Below are 22,995 nucleotides of genomic sequence, written 5' to 3'. Positions count from 1 at the left end.
TAAATTGATAAACTATTTTACTGATAAAATCGTCAGAGTAGCGCTAACATCGTTAGCACGTGTGTGTTTTCGTGTGTGCCTGTGTCTGTACTGTATGTGTGTATGTGTGTGTGTGTGTGTGAATACAGTCATGGCCAAAAGCTTTGGCAGTGACATAAATTTAGTGTTTTGCAAAGTTTGCTGCTTCAGCTGTTGTGGTGTTCATTCACATTGTTTCTAGATTATGTAGAGTGATCAGATGCATTTTAAATAATTGCTAAAAGCTTCACTGACCAAAAAATGAACTTTTCACAAAAAAACAAATTTCACTGTTTTTTTATCCTGACACAAAATGACCAGCTAACATTAATTGACTAATCAAATCAGCAGCACATGTGAAAGTGTGAATGAGTACTAGTCAGGTGAAATCCCTATCATACTAAATAGATTGTAAGCGCAAACTTATTGCTATAAGAGGAGGGAAGAAGAGCTTCCAATCATTGTGTTCTTGTTAGCAATAGTTACCTCCAAAGAAACACGTGCAGCCATCATCGCTTTGCATCAAAATGGCCTCACATGCAAGGAAATTGCTACAAAGAATATTGCACCTGAAATAACCATTTACCGGATCATCAAGAACTTCAAGGAGAGAGGTTCGACTGCAGTGAAGATGTCTTCAGGACGTCCCAGAGTGTCCAGCAAGTGCCAGGACCGTCTCCTTCTGAGGAGTCAGCAGCAGTACAGAGCTTGCTCAGGAATGGCAGCAGGTTTGTGTGAGAGCATCTGCACGCACAGTGAGGCCAAGACTTTTGGACAACGGCCTGGTGTCAAGAAGGGCAGCAAAGAAGCCACTTCTCTCCAAGAAAAATGTCAAGCACAGACTGAAATTCTGCAGGAAGTACAAGGATTGGACAGCAGAAGACTGGTGCAAAGTTATTTTCTCTGATGTTGCTCCCTTCTGACTGTTTGGGACATCTGGAAAATCGATTGTTCGGAGAAGAAAAGGTCAACGCTACCATGAGTCCTGTGTTGTGCCAACAGTGAAGCATCCTGAGACCATCCACGTGTGGGGTTGCTTTTCAACCAAGGGAGTGGGCTCTCTCATAATTCTGCCCAAAAACACTGCCATGAATAAAGAATGGTATCAAAATGTCCTGGATCTCAATCCCATAGAGAACCTGTGGTCAGTCCTCAAAAGGCGAGTGGACAAGCAGAAGCACACAAATTGTGATCAACTCCGAGAACTAATAAGGCAAGAATGGATCGCCATCAGTCAGGGTTTGGCCCAGAAGCTAATATCCAGCATGCCAGAGCGAATTGCAGAGGTTATGAAGAACAAGGGTCAACACTGTAAATATTGACTCATTATATTTTTTTGCCAATAAATGCTTTTAAAACTTATGATATGCTTATCATTGTTTTTTAGTATACCATAGAAACATGTGAAAAAATAATCTACAAATACTGAAGCAGCAAACTTTGCTAAACACAAATTTTGTCACTGCCAAATCTTTTGGCCATGACTGTAGAGTCAAATTTGAGTCCATCCGTCCGACAGCTAAAGTTGGGCCAAAATTGGGTCATGCAACAGGACAATGATCCCAAGCACACCAGCAAATCTACAACAGAACGGCTGAAAAGAAAAGAATCAAGGGGTTGCAGCAGTCCAGTCAAAGTCCAGACCTCATCCTGACTGAAATGCTGTGGCGAGAGCGGTGCATAAACAAATGCCCACAAACCTCAATAAACCTGAGCAACGTTGTAAAGAAGAGTGAGCCAAAACTCCTCCAGAACGATGTGAGAGACTGATAAAGTCATACAGAAAATGATTACTTCAAATTATTGCTGCTAAAAGTGAATCTACAGGCAGTTGAAACATAGGGTGTCCTAACTTTGTCACACCTGGCTTTTCCATCTTGGCTTTATTTTTGTTAAATAAATAATGACACGGTGTGATATGTCATGTGATGTTGTTCATCTGAGGTTTCATTTTCTAAATTTTAAGACCTGCCAAGGACCAGATCATTTTTTATGTCCTTCTAATACTGTCTCCCATTAACAGCTTAATACTGACAGGCAACACACCATTAAAACACACACACACACACACAGCAGTCATTTTTTATAAAACAACAAAGAAAATAACTTCCAGTTTGACAAATAAACAAAGTTATCATATGAATAAAGAAAATTAGAAACTCTAAAGGAAAGTCCATGGAAGACTGATTTTTTCCCCCCCTTGATCAGCAAAGTATCGGCTGTGTGCAAATGTCTCTAAATCAAGAGCCTTGGCGGCCTGAAATCTCATCAGTCATTCATCCTGCGGGGCGGCACACCCGGCACTGGGCCCTCTGATTATGATGCTCACATGATTCAGTTACCACAATCCCAAAAAGCTCATTAGGTTTAGTGTTATTCTTGGAGACAAGACTGGGGCGTTTCCTTGGAGACGAGGGTGGAAGTAAACAGGAGTGCAGAAACTTTAGTTTTATGTTCTGAGAACCTGCATAGTGAATTCAAGGCACTGAGGGTTTATTTAGGGCAGCAAACACACACACACACACACAGACACAGACACGCAAACTTTTGGATACTTTGGTAAGGCAGATTTTTCTAGATTTTTGTATTTTGGCATTAGGATACTGCAGATTATCTTGCTAGTTTTGGATACACATGCACACATGCACTAAATTAACTTAAAGAGATAGTTCACCTAAGAAATGAAAAATTGTGTCATTTACTCAGCGTAATGTCATTACAATTCTGTGTAACTTATTTTCTGTGGGACACAAAAGGAGATGTTTAGCACTGCTCTTTTCCATAAAATGAAATTAAATGGTAACCATTTGGGCTGTTAAACCTGTAAAAAAAAAAAAAAAAAGACAAAAAAGCAACATAAAAGTAGCACCATTCATCCATAAAAGCTATTATGTGGCTTTAGAAGATTTGAAATACAAACCTTAGTCAGGGTAGATAACATATTGAACTTAAATTGATAGTTCACCCAAAAGTAAACATTTTATCATCATTTACTCACCCTCATGTAATTTCAAACCTGTATGGCTTTCTTCTGTGGAACACAAAAGAAGATATTTTGAAGAATGTTGGCAACTAAACAGTTTTGGTTGCCATTGCCTTCCATTATATTGACAAAAAATGCAATGGAAATCAATGGAAACCAAAACGGTTTGGTTATCAACATTCTTTATAATATCCTCTTTTGTAATCAGCAGAAGGAAAAAAAATGCATACAAGTTTGGAAAAATATTAGCAAATGATGACTGAGTTTACTTTTTGGGTAGACATGGATGAAAACGAGGCTGTAAGTGTTAGACTTTCACAATGGAACACTGTATAAATGTCCTAGATCACATGTAATTTTATATCTCACAACTTTCAAAAGTTTTTGTCTTTTAAAAGTCCTTTTGGATGTTATTAAATAAGAGTACAGTCCATTGAACATACTGTACTTTTATTTTATCCCTTGCAACCTCATTCATTCCTGTCAAAATACAAATATGTCACTACCCTGACTAAGGTCTATAGCACAGAAAATTACTTTTTTGGCACTTTTTTCCATCCTTTTTTATTGTACCAGCATGGAAAAGTGCAACAAGCACAGTCATCAATTTTTTTGTGTTCCACAGAAGAAAGCAAGCTGGGTTTGTAACAACGTGACCGTTAGTAAATAACAGAATTTCAGTTTTTCCGTCTACTATCCTTTTAATTTGTTCTGGGGCTCTTTTTAATTCTCTCTGCCTTATACCACAAACTCTGGTTCTGTGGTCAAGTGTTCTGTGGTCAGATCTTCTCTATCCAGATCCAGAGAAAAATACTTGCTGGTTCTCTTGATGGGAAATGCATGTTGGTTATTCCGGATGCCAGCGCACTGATCTGCAAGTCCCTGGTATCCACAGCCAACCGTGTCCCCAAGGTCTGGCTCACAGCCGAACGTATAGCTGTGCGCGGTGTCCTGGCAAAGCTCCGCCCACTCCTGACAGTTCCTCTGGAACAGACGAACATCATCAAGTGATTGGCTGTGCCGGTCTGTGGAGCTCTGGCCCTTCCTGCCCATCGCCATCTAATAAAACAAAGACAATGAAACATGTCAGCACAAAGGAAACTAACAAGCCGCAATAAAACAGAAATCACAGACTACACTAACTCTCAACTAACCCTAAAATCTCAAGAGCGGTTAGCTGTACACTCACATGAATTGACAGATGAGAAACGACAGTGCTGTTGGGTGTAGGGTAAGGCTGCCCTAAACAAATACTGTTAAGAGGAAGTGAGGTTACCAGCACTGTTAAAAGAGATTACATGATTACTCAACAGAAGAATGATGCAGCTCAAAATGCAGAGTGGATGTCTTTGGTTTAACTTCAGCGGCTGAGACGGTGTCATTTAACAGCTGTAACATGTTGTGTGTAAACGTGTGTGTGTATAGGTGCACCTGGGGAAGACACTCGATGCTCTGACCCCTCATTCTCACTACGGTCTCTGATGAGCTGGATGTGGAAGAACTGACTTCCTTCACCACTAACCCTGAAATGCACAAACATATACAAAACACATGCATTCTTAATCATTTTCTCCCATCAGACATTTGAAGGTCACTAGGGTCAGGCTAGGGTGTCCAGTAAATTTAGTTGTCGATTCAAACTCCACCGCTTTCAGGTACTTGTCCATTAAAACGACAGGATACTCATACTTTTTAAGTAGTGACTTCCTAAGATTGTTATCCTAAGATTATCATGACTCGTCCATGACTTTTCCAGCCATCCATTATCACTGGAACTGGATTCTTAAAAATCCAGTATATAAAATTTTATAAAGCACTCAAAAAGACCAATTTCTAGTCAATTAAATGTTTTAGAGTGGCGCATAAATTGCTATGACTTTTGGACATTTATCAATCTCCAATGACTTTTCCAGGCCTGAAAAATTATCATTTCAAAATGTTCTTACTAAACCCTGTTCAATGCCACAGTTTTGAAAGAGCAAATCATTAATTAACAAAGTCCTTCATTCACCCTGGGCAGCTGTAGGACAGCAAGAATTTGACTGACAAACTGAATTGGAAAGGTGGCACTAAAAGGTCAATTTACAGCTAATGTCTGCCTCCAGAGATGACACAGCTTGAATTTATCCACCTGTCAGCAACAGGCGTGGTTGATACACCCAAGCCTTCAGAAATCATTCTAATATGCTGATTTGGTGCTCAAGAAACATTTCTTATTATCAATGTTGAAAACAGTTGTGCTACTTAAGCAACATTATAAATGTCTTTACTGTCTATATTGATTAATTTAATGCTTCCTAGCTGGAAAAAAAGATTTCTAAATAATATAATATAATCTATGCTTGTATATACCGGAGCATCCGTTGTTCTGTGCTGACAGCATGTCCTCTGTGATATGAATACACAGCTCCTGGTTGAGATCTAAATCGTGAAGATCTTCACAACTTCTTGGATCATCAACCAACATCTCAATCTCTGAAGAAACACACAAACACACAGCAATTCTGAGCACTGAAACTGCTACTGCTTCAGTACTATGAATAGTATGAATGAGCAGGGTATCTGTAGAATAAAATTTAAAAAAAAAAAAAAACACTTTAAGTCCTTTTTTAAGACCTACACAAATCAAATTTCAGCCTCTCTCATTTCACCCTTTAAACCATTTATAAGAAAAGGGATTCAAAAGTCAAAAGTATCAATTATATTAATTTAAACAATTATCATCAATCAATTATTATATTAATTTAATAACATATAACTATATCTTAGTGTCTTAATTGTTTCGATTTCTATAATGCATTGGCATTAGCTTCTTGTCGAGCCACTGGTTCACATTTATGTGTTTGCTGTGTAAAAATATGGGTGGATTTTTGCTTTGGTCTCAACAAAAACAGCAGATGGCCTTATTGGAAATGCACATCCATTCTCTGCCAGCAGGTGGAGCTTTCAGAACTGCAGAAATATAACGTTTTCCCCGGTAACCGCAGCACACACAGCCATTTAATACTTTTTATGGCCTTAGATTTAATACAACTAAATCCAAGACTTTTTAAGGGCCCGCAGAAACCCTGATGAGATTTGATCAGTGCACCCATTTAATCATAAAGCATTTATTATTGATACTGTTATTACTAATGTAATGAGCCTGTGAGGTACAATTAAATGGCTATCAGAGAAGTCTCATATTCATCTGTGTGTGTGTGTGTGTGTCTCCTACCGTCCTCATCCAGACAGTGCTCCTTGCTGCTGCTCTCGATGCCAGAAGTGTGTGTGCTGGCATGACTGGTGTTGGAAGATGAGTGTGTTCTCAGCGGTCGGTGGGGTGTGTTCGTAGGTGTTCGGAAACTGTCAGTGTCGATGCCGGATGTACGGGAGCTGCCATGACTCGTGGTGGAGTGTCGTGAAAAGGGATTGGGTCGTGACGTGCTGCCTGCACTGCTGCCGCTTGCACGCGAACGCTGCTCTAAATGATCCATGTCCGCCTCCAGAGCATCACTGATATACGACTCCCTGTACTGCTTCTTTTCTGAGAACACACATAGTTTAATAATGTCAACCATACGCTCTAGGTCCTTTGTAAAACAAAACATTAACACTTCCATGACAACACAAATTTTAAAAATAATTATAATAAAATAAAAGAATTTCATTCTGCTGAGTATGGCTTTTATCATATTCTAATGTCCATGTTTGTGAAGTCAGTTAACAGTGTATGATTTAAAAATAAAAATAATTTTTAAAGTGTATATGCCATTCATTTTTTATTTGTTAATTTTATCACCTAGCTTGATTTATCTGTATATCACAGATTTCATTTAACTTTCAATTATAAGCTTAAGAAATGTTACCATTCCAGCAAATCTGTCATGCATATTCTCAAGATACCTTCATTTTCCTCCAGTCGTCGAACCTGTTTCAGCACAGGCTGTAGGTTCATATACAATCGGTGACTGTTGCTCAGCAGCTGTAGGAGGTGTCGTGAGCGCAGAGGACAGCCTGTATTGTAGATGAGCTTCCTGGCTGAAGGCAAACCATCAGGAAGGATCTCAAACCTCTTCCCCTGTGGACAGGAAATGAGTCAAAGGTTGATTCCAATAAAAAGTGTTAACACTGTGACCCTAATGGCACAGAATTATACACTTCACCTTTAAATCATACTAATAAATCACTGTAACACTGACCACAAACACTAGTTTCCCCACGTTGGTCCAGGGAAAATCATACAAGAGTTGCTTGACAGTTCCCACATTCTGAAAAAAATTTATGTAACCATCATACATAGAAATGCACAATGTATTATCTGAAAGAGCTGGATTTTATACAATTTACTGTATAACCTCATTCAGTAAGTGTACAAACAGCATACCTGAAAAATCTGAATCCCACGCAAGGTCAGTCCCAGAGTTAAGGAAGCCTCCAGCTCTTTCTTATCCTGGGGAAAATCACATTATGTTGAAAAATCAGCCTGTATGCGCGCGCGCACGCACACACACACACACACACAGTCAATAGTTCTTCTCTGACCTTGTAAAGGCGGTAATAATGAACGGTCACGTCGTCCAATAGTGCAGCTTCCTTTATGTATTTCAGCTGGGCCTCTGATGCCGTAAGAGCAAACTGCTCTTTGTGCATGTTTGGAATATGACGGAGAATATAGTCACATCCTCTCTTCGCAATTACCTGGAAAAGATAGAACCAGAATAATAATAAAGTACACCTTTTGACTGATAAATTTACATGATTTTCCAGTTATTTTTAATTACTGCGTACAAATTTTTTTTTAAATCATTTTATAGAGACTGCATTTAAAAATAAATAAAAAGTTTTTAAAAACCTGCATTTATTTAAAATATAAATCTTATGTAACAATATACACTACCATTCAAAAGTTTGGGGTTAAATACTTTTTTTATAAGAAATTAATACTTTTATTCAGCAAGGATGTGTTAAATTGATAAACAGTGAGAGTAAAGACTTATATTGTTAGAAAAGATTTCTATTTTGAATAAATGCTGTTCTTTAATTTTTTATTTTTTTTCCATCAAAGAATCCTGAAAAAAAAGTATCACAGGTTCCAAAAAAACTTCAGCACAACCGTTTCCTACATTAATAATAAATCAGCATATTAGAATGATTTCTGAAGGATCAAGTGACACTGAAGACTGTAGTAATGGCGGATGAAAATTCAGCTTTGCCACCACATAAATTAATTATATTTTGAAGTATATTAAAATAGAAAACAATTTTTTAATTGTAATAAGACTACACAAGATTACATTCCTTTCTGTATTTTAGACTTCTTTTAAAAATAAAAAAAAATCTTTTGAATGGCAGTGACTTTACTTTTAGAAAAGTACAGTTTTATGGTACATTTTCTCAGTTCACCCATTGGCAGGTGTGGCAAAATGTTAATGTTAAACCACTGCTGATTTGTTTTGTTTTTCTACTCAAGCAACTAAAACTGCTAAAAAAAAAATAAGACTGGCATTCAGCAGATATAATCCTAGTTGTCAACCTTGGCTATGGTGATGTCCCTGAACACTTAACATTCATAAAAACACAAAAATCATCATCACAGTGCTGTCAGGGCTGTCCCTAATCTCTCAAGAGTTCAACAGCACAGTCTATCTCTGACTGCACCATCCTGCAGTAAAGCAGTGTCTCACACCATGTGTATCCAGATGATAGCACAGCTCAGCAAGCCTAAAGCACCCTAGATTCTCTTTAAAAGCTTTTGACTATTTTTAACCTCAATCCTCTACATGATGATGAATAAAGCGTCTTTTTACAACAGGCTCTGTTAAATTCGGGGACAGCACAGTGCAGCCCATAAACCACACACAGAGGGCAGTCGGAGCATATGCACATTTAACAGGCTTGATCAGCATAATGATTCATCAGGAAGCAGTTTAATGGGGTGCTGTGCAGACATACCCAAGAGGGAAAATATGCTTCCGGCTGGAAATAGGCACCAAAGTGTTTGTTCCGTTTGAAGTTTCCCAGGTCAGCCTGCAGAGCAAATGCAGCCAGAAGAAAATAAGCCTCCTCTCTCTGGATGCACTGAGACTGCAGTATCTGCTTCCGCAAGTGCCAATAGTAATAATACCGTGCAACGCGATCACTAAAACAGACAGACATAGAACATTTTCATTTTTTCTATAGACATTTAGTATGTATACACTACTGTTCAAAGGTTTAGGGTCAGGATTACTTTTTTTGTGTTTTTGATAAGAGTCTCATAGGACGCTGCATTCATTTGATCAAAAATACAGTAAAAACAGTAATATTGTGAAATATTATTAAAATAAAAAAAAAATTCAATTGTAATACATTTTAAAATGTGATAGCAAAATTATTTCTGTGATAGCAAAGCTGAATTTTCAGCAGTCACTTCAGTCTTAAGTGTCACATGATCCTTCAGAAAGTGATTTGGTGCTCAAGACACATTTCTTATTATTATTAATGTTGAAAACAGTTGTGCTGCGTAATATTTTTGTGGAATCTGTGATATTTTTTCATAATTCTTTGATAAATAAAAAGAAAACATTTGGAAATAGATTTTTTGTAATAATGTAAAAGTCTTCACTGTCACTTTTTACAAGTTTAGAACAGTGGTTCCCAACCACGTTCCTGGAGGACCCCCAACACTGCATATTTTTTATCTCTCCTTTGTCTGACACACCCATTTCAGGTCTTGGAGGCTCTACTAATGAGCTGAATCAGATGTGTTTGATTAAGGAGACATGGAAAACATGCAGTGTTGGGGGACCTCCAGGAATGTGGTTGGGAACCACTGGTTTAGAGCATTGAAACCTACTGACCCCAAACTTATGAATGTAGACATGCGTGTGACTCACCTGATAAGTCTGCCATTTTCAATAATCAGATGTGTTTGATTAAGGAGACATGGAAAACATGCAGTGTTGGGGGACCTCCAGGAATGTGGTTGGGAACCACTGGTTTAGAGCATTTAAACCTACTGACCCCAAACTTATGAATGTAGACATGCGTGTGACTCACCTGATAAGTCTGCCATTTTCAACATAATACTGTGCTCTGAAGTGAACAATCATTGGAGGTCCAAACTTGTCAATTCCCTGCAGTTGGCAAGAATTCAGTCAAAATGTGCACCAAAAAAACCACACACATATACATATATATATTTCAAGAAAACAAAACCCTGTGTGTGTGAGATACCTTGCTAGCTTCCCGTTTCCACTCTTTTGGACAATATTTAGACAGTTTCTGTCCCAGTTCCATGTATATGTGTTCATTGTCTAGGAAAAAAAGCACATTATAACACACTGAAACACACATGCATTTAGATCTTTAATGTTTGTGTATATAGCATATGTAATGTAAAATGGGAAAAAGTCAGTAATTTCCGCTAAATAAAACCCTGACAGGGTGGTTAAGAACAGAAAATACAATAATAACCAGCAGACTGCATATTTCCCAAATAATTGCATGGTTACTTACCAAATAAATGAATAAACAGACATACACATTTGATAGGAGTTGAAATTATTTTATCATGAGAATAAAAATACCACAGAGTGATACACGAACCAAAACCCTGGATGCCTGGGATAATCAATACAGTGTAGCACCCATAATATAACACAGTGACAGAACTGAAAAATCTAATCAGAATCAAGTACAGAGAGCCGTGTTAAATATGTTATGTTGGTTTTAAATAGACAAGTCAGAGTGTAAGAAAGTATAAAGCTGTTTTAAGCCTGTTTGCATGTGTGTGTGTTGCAGTGTTTTTGGCCTTACTCTGAATAACACTGAGGCCGAACAGGTGGCAGTCCTTCAACCTGAGCAGATCACAGACCTGCACCAACAACTCCTGACACACAGCCTTAACCTGAGAGAAAAGAACAGATGTATTAGAGAGAGAAAGGATATATTGATGGGGAATGGGAAACAGGTTTCACTTATCAATGGAATTTGTTTTATATTATTTTGCTGTCTGTAACGTTGGCCCTAAAAAGTGGTTTCTCAAAGTATTACTAAACTGTGAAATTATGCAATAAACAGAGCTACATTTTTTAAATATTTATTTGTGAACAGATTATGTTTCCAATGCAAGCCCACAACTTCCGGGCAGGACCCAAAATGACATGTTTAGAACCTGTTGTCCATAAACAACAATCTTTTGTATATGATGCAAATAGATCATTGCAATTTTTTCCATTTATTTTTAAATGACATGGAAGCTGTGCGGTCTTAAAGCAATCACCAATGGTGTTACCATCTATCACCAACTATTACATTGAGTCCATGGAGTTGTACTCACACTGACTATTACATTGAGCGTTTCATCATTCGGGAGGAACACACACACACACCGGCGGTCCTGCATCATCTTGTTATTGTGGAAAGTCAGTTTGCTCATGTTTGAGAGGCTGCAGCCTGTAGATTTGTGCCCCTCACTGGAGCTCCACCCCTGAGTACCTCCCAGTCACGATGGGATCAGATAACTCAGACACACACACATAAAAAAAAACACACATACATACATACATACACACACACACACACACAAAATCAGACCTGACTCACAACTGTTTCAAACCAGTTGTTTCTCCTTGATCAACACACAATCACACCACACAAACACAGCAGCCCCAGCGCCCAACTCTGAAAAAGAGAGAAAGACAGAAATAAATTAATTGAATAAGAATACAACTACAAAATGTTCCTGTTGGACATCCATACTGGCAGGCAACTCTCCAAGTATTTCACATAAATATTAGAAAGCTATAATTTACTGGATTTTGTAAGAAACACAGGAACTCCAGCACTGGATTTCTTGTCCACAGAACAGAAATAAAAAAAAAAACAAGGAAAACAGTGATGGATAGCTGTGGGTGAGTGCACAACACACTGCAAACACAAGTTGAAATCATTTTCCATTTGTTATGTAACATAATTAATGTATTTGTTAGATTAATATAAGCTTCTATTAATAAAAAAAGGCCATATCAATACTGAAAACATTCTGCATAACAACATGACCTATTAGAAAGCTATAATTTACTGGATTTTGTAAGAAACACAGGAACTCCAGCACTGGATTTCTTGTCCACAGAACAGAAATAAATAAAAAAACAAGGAAAACAGTGATGGATAGCTGTGGGTGAGTGCACAACACACTGCAAACACAAGTTGAAATCATTTTCCATTTGTTATGTAACGTAATTAATGTATTTGTTAGATTAATATAAGCTTCTATTAATAAAAAAAGGCCATATCAATACTGAAAACATTCTGCATAACAACATGACAAACTAAAATTAATTTGAATATTATTCATCTGCAGGCCAAGTTAGCTTTTCTGCAGATTAGTTAGCTAACATGCTAAACTAGAATGTAACATGTCTTCGTTTTAAATTCTCTCATCCAACCACAGTCAAAGTACAAAAACGTATATCACGTTTCATAATTATCTCGATTCAAAATTCTCTCTGTGATTCTAGATATTTTTGGGACATAACATCTGCTTGCACAGACATGAAACACTAACCGACTGATATCTCTCTCTCTGCTTCTATCAGTATCTGTGATATGAGTAGAGGCCTACAGAAACTGCTGAACTGACAAAGCGAGAAAGTTACAGTGAAATATTACCATTTTGATCTCTTATCATGAATGAACTCCATCTAAAATGACAACAAATACGTCATATCCAATACACACATAAACATCAAACTTCATCTCTCAAATTTAAAAGAATATTCCAGATTATTTTTAACCTAATATATATGCACCACAAGTGTGTACCATCCAGTTGATTAAGCTCAACACTGATCAAACTCAACTTTTTCTTCACTGTACGTATAATTAACATGAAATACATTTGCAGAAATATACTTACTATGATCAAGTTGAAGTTGCAAATTTGAATGTCAGCTCAAAATGTAAGTAGTTTACAACAAACCTTAAACTTGTAAGCACTAATTAGGACCTGTGTAACTTTCCCTTCACATTCTGCTGCTTCACTATCTATAAAATGGGCCTCTGCAGGCCAAGTTAGCTTTTCTGCAGATTAGTTAGCTAACATGCTAAACTAGAATGTAACATGTCTTCGTTTTAAATTCTCTCATCCAACCACAGTCAAAGTACAAAAACGTATATCACGTTTCATAATTATCTCGATTCAAAATTCTCTCTGTGATTCTAGATATTTTTGGGACATAACATCTGCTTGCACAGACATGAAACACTAACCGACTGATATCTCTCTCTCTGCTTCTATCAGTATCTGTGATATGAGTAGAGGCCTACAGAAACTGCTGAACTGACAAAGCGAGAAAGTTACAGTGAAATATTACCATTTTGATCTCTTATCATGAATGAACTCCATCTAAAATGACAACAAATACGTCATATCCAATACACACATAAACATCAAACTTCATCTCTCAAATTTAAAAGAATATTCCAGATTATTTTTAACCTAATATATATGCACCACAAGTGTGTACCATCCAGTTGATTAAGCTCAACACTGATCAAACTCAACTTTTTCTTCACTGTACGTATAATTAACATGAAATACATTTGCAGAAATATACTTACTATGATCAAGTTGAAGTTGCAAATTTGAATGTCAGCTCAAAATGTAAGTAGTTTACAACAAACCTTAAACTTGTAAGCACTAATTAGGACCTGTGTAACTTTCCCATCACATTCTGCTGCTTCACTATCTAAAAATAAATAATAAATAACATATAAAAAATATAAATAAAAAATAACATCTTGGAATCAGTTTAAAATAGTTTTTAGTTTTACCAAAACTAAGTTAACCACAGTACTTTAAACTTGAATTTAAATTATTTTCTTCAAAACTTGTACTTTTTTCCCCACAAGTACACTGCCATATGGCTCCATTAACTGACATTAAAATATTCTTTGTGGTTTGTGGAACTGTGTATGCGCTGCTATGACATTTTCTCAGTCCACTTGGCTGGCCTTTATTAAAGCTTGTTCTTGTATACATTAAGAAAAATGTCAGGCAAAATGGAGTAGCGAGTAGACTTTGCATAAGCGAGAGACAGAGAAGAGGAAAATGTGCAGCAGTCAGGAGAATTCCACCCAACATCTGCTTCTCATTCCAACAATAGAGGCCTTTGATTCTCTCTCACACACACACACACACTCTGCTACACGTACTACAGATGTGTAACGTTCAGATGCATACATCAGATGACAATGATGTAGATTTTGGCTTTTCATATAATGGTTAGGAGTTCATAAGGAATTGACTTTTAGGTTTCTAGAAACATTGCCTACATTAATATTTAACAGGAAAGCAGGCAAACCGGCCAAAGGGGATCAATAATAGCCCAAAAATCATATAATCTATGACATGACTGATTAAAGTTACATTTTGAAGCCATTTTAAGCTGGTACTGCTGAGCAGGATGAAAACAGAAAGGAAGAGAGGATTGCACGATTCCACATTTGTCACGATGTGTGACATATGCATGACATTATGTGTGCCATTTCTTTGCTGAAAAGATGGAGAAACTTCCTGGATAATTTCTGAGACAAATACAACCCACACACATATAAAGTCCCAGTCACAGACTGTTATAATCTGCTACAGTATTAAGGTCTATGTTACGCCTGTCATCTATGTCATCCTGCTAACGCCTCGTTTTGCCTTCGGGGATCAAATCTTACCTTATCTTAAAAGACGTGCTGAAGTGCTGGGGTTAGTTTTTACGAACCATCTTACATCATCCACTGAGCTTTTACCTCTCTGAAGGGAAACATCTAAAACCCATGCAGACAGAAAACCTTCCAGCAAAGTTAAGGAAAATGAACTAAGAAAGTTCCAGTAAAAAACAAAGCAAACATGGAAGTATGAGAGGTAAGGAAATGCCACTGATAGGTGGAATTCACATGTCCAGACTTGCTCAGACACTGTTGGTCCACAGTTATTTAGTGTGATTGTAATCCCAGACACATTCCCCTTTTCACACGCACTGAACCGTTTCTCTATGCCGCAGTAGAAGACACAACTAGAGGAGTAGTTTGGTATCGGATCATCTGATTCTGAACACATCTGTAAACCTGTTAATAAATCCATTGTATAAAGTTCTTAATTCAATGAAGAAAGCAAATAAATTCTCCTTACACAAAAGATACGGAAGAGCCCTTGGCAAAGGAGGGTTTAAAGTCTAAAATAAAAGAATGTAATGAATGATTTTTAAAAAAGAGGAAGGTGTGAACAGTTCAGCTGGAGGTTATTTAATACACTTATGTTTTCTGCCAGCTATGATACAGCTTAGTAATAATATACGATACAATAATCTTGGTAGTAGTGTTTTTAGAAGCAAACATCAGGACAAATCTTTCAACAACATGTTTTGCAAAAATCCAGCAGTTAATCTTTTTTTAAATTACATTTAAGGCAAATAAAAAGTTGTTAAAGGAAGCAGAGAGAGACAAAATATTCTTTGTATTTTGACATTAACCACATATTTAAAAAAACAAAACTGTATGATTTTGGGCTAGATGAGCTGTGGGATGGAGTAAACACATATGATTTCCAATATCATGACCTAATTTCATGTTAAACCATTTTAAACCACACCTGTTTGAATAATTACTAAAAAGATCATAGTGTCATTTTCACCTTTGAACTTTGTCTTTGAAGCATTAAGATTCTTTTTAATTAAGACTTTAAGACAAAATAAAAGACAGACTTAGTAGATGATTAGATGATTATAACAGGGAATAATCTGTCGGATAAAAAAGCAGATGACAAACATCTATATCTGTTATGTACACTACAAACGTTTGAGGTAAGATTTTGAAGAAAATGAATACTTTTATTTAGAAAGGATTATGTTCAATAGTAACAAAGACATTTATCATGTTTACAAAAGATTTCTATTTCAAATACATTTTATTCTTTTGACCTTTATTCAAAAAAAGAAAAAAAATGTATCAGTTTCCACAGAAATATTAAACACCACAACTGATTTCAACATTGATAATAATAAAAAATGTTTCTTAAGTAATAAATCAGCATATTAGAATGATTTCTGAAGGATTACATGACACTGAAATTTCAGCTTTGACATCACAGGAATAACTTTTTTTTTTTTTTTATAATATTTCACAATATTGTGGTTTTTACAGTATTTTGGATCAAATAAATGCAGCTTTAGTAAGCATTCTTTCAAAAATATATTTTTTTAAATCTACCGATATTTAAAACTTAATGATTCCGCATCCAGACTGTGAAGACAAAGGCTAAAGGCTGACTCTGGACAGGCATCATAATAGTACCACTGAGCAAGACACTGAACCCAAAGAATTGCCTTTACCATTAAACATTATTTATACATGTTATTCTGAGCAACCATGAATAATATCAAGTCTTTTATATAGAGACAATATTAACTAAAATCTTTTACAGTAATTCCGTCCATTCAATATAACTGTTAGGCAACAAACTTTAACATACTAACACACAAGGATCACTATAACACAGCTGTTGGAGAGGCAAATAATAAAGGCAACACAAGGAACTACATACAAACCACATTAAAAGGACTAGGGCACTGCACACGCAATAACAACAAACCTACAAACAATAGCCGTGTCAGCTTAACCTACCCAAGCGAGCCGGTAAACTAATCCATCTCAACCACTCCTACACTGCCACCGAGACAGCCAATCAGAACGCAAGCTTTCTTTTAAAATATTAAAGAGTTATACCAAGAAAACATGTCATGTGAGAGATACGGTTTCTTCAAACACGCAGCATGTTCAGGAGTGAGATCATGAAACATGCTCATGCAGGTGCAAAAGGAAGTTCAATATCTTTGTCTCATAACTGATAAAGTTTGCATCATTGATTCTGTTACTTTTCCTGTTTGTTACTGTGAAGCTGCTTTGAAACTATCTGTATTGTATAAAGAGCTTTATAAATAAAGGTGACCTGACAACCTTTTTGGAAAAATGATTCACTTGAGGATCAGAGAAGGTCACACTGATGAGACACTAAAAGCACTAGCAATACCTGGATTGAAATGTCTCTCAAAAGTATTAATTAGGCAGCATGCAGATTCAACCTGTAACCTTGTGTTTACGGTCCAGATACATAATCATAAAACATTCTTTAAGAGATATTTCCAAGTTAGATTAATCAGATTAGCCATTTTCTCCAGAAACACACGGGCGGGTTAGACCAGAGATGGCAGAGAAATCTTTACTCACTCGGGAGAAATCTTTTTTTGAACATCTATTCTAGCTGCCTTCAGGCAAATAAGACTTCACGAACACACCCACAAACATGCACACATTTACACACACACATGAAGAGCAGCTCAGCAAAGAAAACTTGTGTTTACGGTCCAGATACATAATCATAAAACATTCTTTAAGAGATATTTCCAAGTTAGATTAATCAGATTAGCCATTTTCTCCAGAAACACACGGGCGGGTTAGACCAGAGATGGCAGAGAAATCTTTACTCACTCGGGAGAAATCTTTTTTTGAACATCTATTCTAGCTGCCTTCAGGCAAATAAGACTTCACGAACACACCCACAAACATGCACACACACACACACACACACACACACACACACACACAAACGAAGAGCAGCTCAGCAAAGAAAACATCCTGAGGGTAAAAAAAGAAAAAGGAAAGGAAACAAAAGGACAGCAGAAAATGCTTCCTGGCACCAAACAACAACAAACAAACACGAAAGCAAATTTAACACTATGCCCAGCACAACTAGACCTCATTATTCTTCAGGGCATGACATGAGAACACACACAGGATGTGACTAGAGATCGACTCAGGCAAACCCGCATCAAAGCAAACACACTGACCAATCTTCAATGACAAAGTCAATTTGACACGTAAGACTGGAAGGATGGAATCTTACACTGGGTTAAAAAAAAAAAACACTTTTGAGATTCAAATGATAAAATTACATAAACATAACTTATTACGAACAATTTTTGAACACATAATTTGAGGTTGCTAAAAAGCAAAACAAAAGCCAGAAAATACAACTGATTAACAACTCTTTTTAATAAACTAAAAATTAATTTTCTCTCTTAACATGTTATTCTCCAGGGGCCAATGAAACGATCCCCCTGCTGGTAACAAACAGAAAGAGGGAATAAACCCTTCCAGAGACCTACACTTCAAACTTACGCATTAAAGATTTTCAGCGCTTAGAGAAAATCACTGTAACACAAGAGAGGATAAATGTGAGACCCTTAAACACCGGTCGGTGTAGAGTTGCACTGGGCTAATATTAAACCCGCCCTGACCGCAAAGAGGAAATTGTGAACATTCCTGAATCCAAAAGAGACAAGGAGAGAGAGAGAGAGGGAGAATAAAAATGAAACTTTTCCGATTCATGTTGTGTTGTGATGCAATTAACCTGCATGTTCCACCGAGATTGACATCCCTTCCTGATGATTTGGGGTCCCTGTGCTGCGCATGTAAAAATTCAAATAGTAATTTCAAAATTAATCTATAAATCTAAGTGATTGTTATGGAGTCAATTTCAACACATTGTCAAAAAATACATTAATAAAAATAAATAAAATATATTCTAAAAAAAACTGACCTCTACCAATGTACACCATCCACGCAAATTTAATATTTGAGGTCTCCAAAATCTCAAACTTACATAATATTGTTATGGCAGACTTGTGAGGCATGTTTTACGAATCATGAAAGTGTGTTTATAATTAGTCCTCACAAAATTCAATATCAATACCCAATATTATATTATTAAGAATGTTTATGAGATACTAAAAGGGGTCTCTGGGTTTCTCAGACCCCATATGGAAGTAAACATGCATATGATGCTGCTACGATGCTCCAAAACGCTGTCTTGGTAGGCAGCACATCAGGTTTTGAGACACATCCAATGGGTCTTAGTACAGCAGAACTTAACTTGGACAGACCCCACATAACCCCCAGGGTTATGTAGGCCATTGAGCTGACTGGATGCTATAAACCAACCCAAGTACCAACACATTACTCCAAAAATAGCCAGGGAATGCCATATTATGGTCTAGAAGTTGTTTTATGATCCAAAACATTTGACTCAAAACACTCAAATCCGTGTAGTTTCCGCCAAAATTACCACAATCAGTGGAAAATATCACGGTGAAACAAAGTAAGAAGCTTTCAGGATCTTGCCACTTCGTTGTGAAACATTTCAGAAAGTGGTGACTAATGCCAAGTGACCACAGTTTCACTATAGTAAAATTAACTGTAGTAACTGGCTTCTTGGTGGAAACTATCGTTACCATGGTAAATTTGCAAGGCAGAATGCAAATACACTGCTTTGTTTTGGTCAAGCGCGAGTGTGTACTGGTTTATATATCCTGGTGGGGACTTAAACCTGACTACACACAGACTCATGGGGACTTGTGTCACGGTGGGGACCTAAATTGAGGTCCCCACGGGTACTAAAGCTTATAAATCATACAGAATTAAGTTTTTGGAAAATCTAAAAATGCAGAAAGTTTCCTGTGAGGGGTAGGTTTAGGAGTAGGGTTGGTGTAGGGCAATAGAACATACGGTCTGTACAGTAGAAAAACCATTACGCTTATGGAGAGTCCCCACAAGGATAGCTGACCAGACGCGTGTGTGTGATTCTGCGGGCCAGCGCTGCCACGTAGAATAAGTTATTTGTGAAAATGGAAGGAAACTAAACCCTCTCTAAACCCTGGCACCCATGCAGACGAAATACTAAAGTTAGGACAACAAAACTCACCTTCTTGTTGACGATAATTCCGCGTATTCCCAAAGAAACCTTCTTCCATATAACTCTAGCTTTTATTCCTCTGCTGCGCTCGCCAGTCTAGCACATAATCCCGAGCTGCGAACTCAACCCCATCGAGCTCCCTACCGCTCACAAATCACTATACATGTGGAGGGATTTATCCAAACCGTGGTGTAGGAGGGGTGACAAACCCCAAAGGAATCGGCCAGAAACGCGTCTGCTACACGGCGCCTCTTTCCCTTAATTTTTAAAAGCAACGTAACGGCTGCGCTATCTTTCTTCGGTCGAAGTGTTTACATTTAACCAACCAAGCGTGGACGAAAGACCCCCCCTCTGCAGCTGACGTTGGTAGTGTCCACGGCTGCTCAGCATGCAGGAGAACCGACGAATCCTGATACTAAAGCGAAGGATTACGTTATGAATATTAATAAGGTCCTCCAGACGTTGCTTGGTAACCCTCCTGGAGCATCCAGTCACGTATCTAAATACATTTTCATGAACCAAGCCTTCACCACGGCTGGATTCCCCAATTCGCCAGCAGTCTAGCGCCCTTTGCGTTGCAGCCAATCACGTATGCGTATTAGGCAAACGTCACGTCCCGTGATTAATATTCATTAGCCAAGCCCTCGCCCTAGTAGAGTTTCGTATTCGAAGCCTGCTGAGAACTGGAGCGCTTTTGCGCATGTAATAGAAATCGTGCACGTGCCCCCTCAGATTTCTGAGCCAAGTGGATTTTTAATGCAGCTTCCAAAAGACAAAAAATAGCCGAATAATTTTTTTTATATTTGATACAATCGCACTGGTGTGATTAGATCGTTCAGTGCGCACAAGCATCAGCTGCTAAATTCAAATCTGTGTTCACTGACGGGCGCTGAGCCAGAGACAGACGCGTTTGTATATCAACCAATCACACACGATTCTGTTGCGCTTATGAATGCAATGGCCAATCAGAGACGTTCAGATGAGTCGTCGCTGAAACGCGGTGTTTTGTTCACTGGCTCGCTGACTGATTTCGGTGGCGAATTCTCTCATCAGAAACAACAAAGTGCAGATGTGCTTACAAGATATTAATTTCACAGTGTAAACATCTTCAGTGATTTTAATGGGAGTTTTTGAGCGTGCCTGAACTCTGGCTAGACTGAATGAAAATGTTCTTTGATAATGCAAATGTTCTTTGCTCTGTAAAATGAAAGTGATATAATTAGTAACTTACAATATTGTAATTAAATTCACATTAAATACAAAGTCAGTCATATTAGAAATATTTTTTGGCATGACACTCATATCTGGTACTTAAAGACGGGTTTTTATGTGTGGTTAATAGATTACAGTGTGGACCCTTTTCACAAGACTGTGATGGCACGTTTAACGGTCATCAGCATCGTAAATCCTCGAAAGTTTTTCATATTTGTATTTTTTTTAATGTATCCACTATTCTTTGTATTATATCACATTTGCATCAAATTACAAAAAAACAGTTAATGCTAATGCGAGGGTGTTTCTAGTGCAGCGTCTATGGGAGCGATGGTAAATTTGACATCGTTCTCTCTTCTGACAGCCGTTATCAGTCTCTCTCGATTTTTTTCTTTTTATTGAAAGTCATGAAAACACTATCGTGGAGTTTTTCTTTTGTTATTTGAGTAACTGGGAATGCAAAAAATATATTTTTGGTGCTCTCCCATTCACTGCTCTTCAAGTTTACCTAACTACAACGACTTCCGCTGCTGAGAAACCCGGAAATGTTAAAAGGTCAACATTACATATTTTCAAAGAGGGAAGAGAAAATACATATCTAGATAAAAGATCAGAAAAACTTTGGATTATTCTTAACTATCCAGTGGGTATAGCAGTGCATACCTTATTATAACCTTTTATTGTAATTCTAACTCTGTATTTATTAATGAAATCATTATAAGATAAGAAAAAGCCATTACCATCTAATAAATCATGAATAAAAATAATGCCTTGGCTATACCAATCACTTTTAAACAGAGATTTCCTATTAATAATTACAGCCCTATTATTCCAAAGAGTGGAGTTGTGAGGGGAAAAGTTGTGGGTAAATATCATTTTCCAAAAAAGCAGTACTTGTTTATGAAAATTAGATACCTTCAGAGGAATTTTGCAAGGGTCAGGTGCAAAACGCATTTACTTACACATATTTGAGAATCACGATTTCTCCTGATATAGTTACCACGTTTGGAAATATTTCGAATTTAATATATATATTTATATATCAGTTATACAGTGCTATCGTGGCTGCTGTGTGTATATTTATCTCCAGAATGAAGTCATTAACCTGTAATTCGAGATTAATGCCAAATCATCGACTTGCATAGTTCCCTTGCACCAGAATAAGGAGTGATTTTATTTTCTGCGTTTTATTTTTTCCAAAATTTTTCATTATGTATTTTTTTAGTCTTAAAAATGCCTAAAGGCATAATTATGAAACCCTTATGAATTTGCTTGGGGGCTGGGAGAGGGGAAATCTCATTCTGAGAGCATTTGATTGGTCAAAAAACTGTCTAATGCAGGATGAGTCTTCAATTAGTTGGTTCAGTTTTTTTCTAGAATAGGAAAAATTCTAGGCTGCCAAAAGTTAATTTGTCAACGTTTAGTTTAGGAGGATTAGAATCATGTAAAAAAAAAAATAGGTTGTGAGCAGAGTTTAGGATGTAGGGATTAGAGTTAGGGTTTCTTGCTCTAAACTGTTTGGGTTGGGATTGCCTGCATGGGTTTATTGTTTACACTTAGTACACATCTTTGCTAAGTGAGAAAGGGTAAAGGGGAAACTGACTAAAAAAAAGAGAACAAATGGAGACAGTTTCAGGTCATGACCCTAAGTGAGATTCTCAGGAGTGTGAGAACACACAGACACACCGCTGGAGTGATTGTTTGTCCTCATTCTAGCTGTGCGAATGTGAGGCCCAGAATGTTGTTATGAGATTCCTCATGATGAGTCCTTGATGTTAACACAATCACCCAGAGCACTGCACTTAAATAACGGCATCAGAGGAGAACAAGGAAAGCAGAATGGCTGTGATGTATTCAGACACAAATGAAGTTGTTTTTACTAAAATATTAAAACTATTAAAAATATATTTTTAACTGAAATAAAGCTAAAATAAAATAAATATTAGATGCAAATTTTAACTTTAAAAAAGTACACAAAAATTGACATAAGTGACAAGTTAAAGTTGAAGTAATT

The 22,995-nt window shown here is 37.1% G+C and overlaps 1 protein-coding gene across 3 annotated transcripts; it reads right to left on the bottom strand.

Annotated features, from left to right (window-relative positions):
- Positions 1-3,035: 3,035 nt before the first annotated feature.
- On the bottom strand, positions 3,036-20,137 carry LOC107553221 (FERM domain-containing protein 6). Of its 3 annotated transcripts, none has more exons than XM_016235383.1 (15): positions 19,779-20,137; positions 11,304-11,647; positions 10,781-10,871; positions 10,199-10,278; positions 10,022-10,098; positions 8,936-9,122; positions 7,526-7,681; positions 7,368-7,433; positions 7,183-7,251; positions 6,887-7,061; positions 6,219-6,527; positions 5,354-5,476; positions 4,433-4,524; positions 4,191-4,254; positions 3,926-4,060 (listed from the first exon to the last, which is right to left on the bottom strand). In XM_016235383.1, the coding sequence occupies exons 2-15, from the start codon at positions 11,400-11,402 to the stop codon at positions 4,005-4,007; spliced, it is 1,644 nt and encodes a 547-aa protein (XP_016090869.1). In that variant the 5' UTR covers positions 11,403-11,647; positions 19,779-20,137; the 3' UTR covers positions 3,926-4,004. The 3 variants fall into 3 exon arrangements, 2 of the variants coding, with proteins under 2 accessions (XP_016090868.1, XP_016090869.1); XR_001604938.1 differs by having other exon boundaries at positions 4,038-4,060; positions 4,191-4,282; XM_016235382.1 differs by lacking the exon at positions 4,191-4,254 and having other exon boundaries at positions 3,036-4,060.
- Between the last annotated feature and the right edge of the window lie 2,858 nt (positions 20,138-22,995).

The sequence above is a fragment of the Sinocyclocheilus grahami genome, unplaced genomic scaffold (assembly GCF_001515645.1).
Source record: "Sinocyclocheilus grahami isolate Dianchi unplaced genomic scaffold, SAMN03320097.WGS_v1.1 scaffold466.1, whole genome shotgun sequence".
Classification (NCBI taxonomy): domain Eukaryota; kingdom Metazoa; phylum Chordata; class Actinopteri; order Cypriniformes; family Cyprinidae; genus Sinocyclocheilus; species Sinocyclocheilus grahami.
Note: the sequence above shows the minus strand (reverse complement) of the source record. Positions and strands in the feature narration are given on the sequence as shown.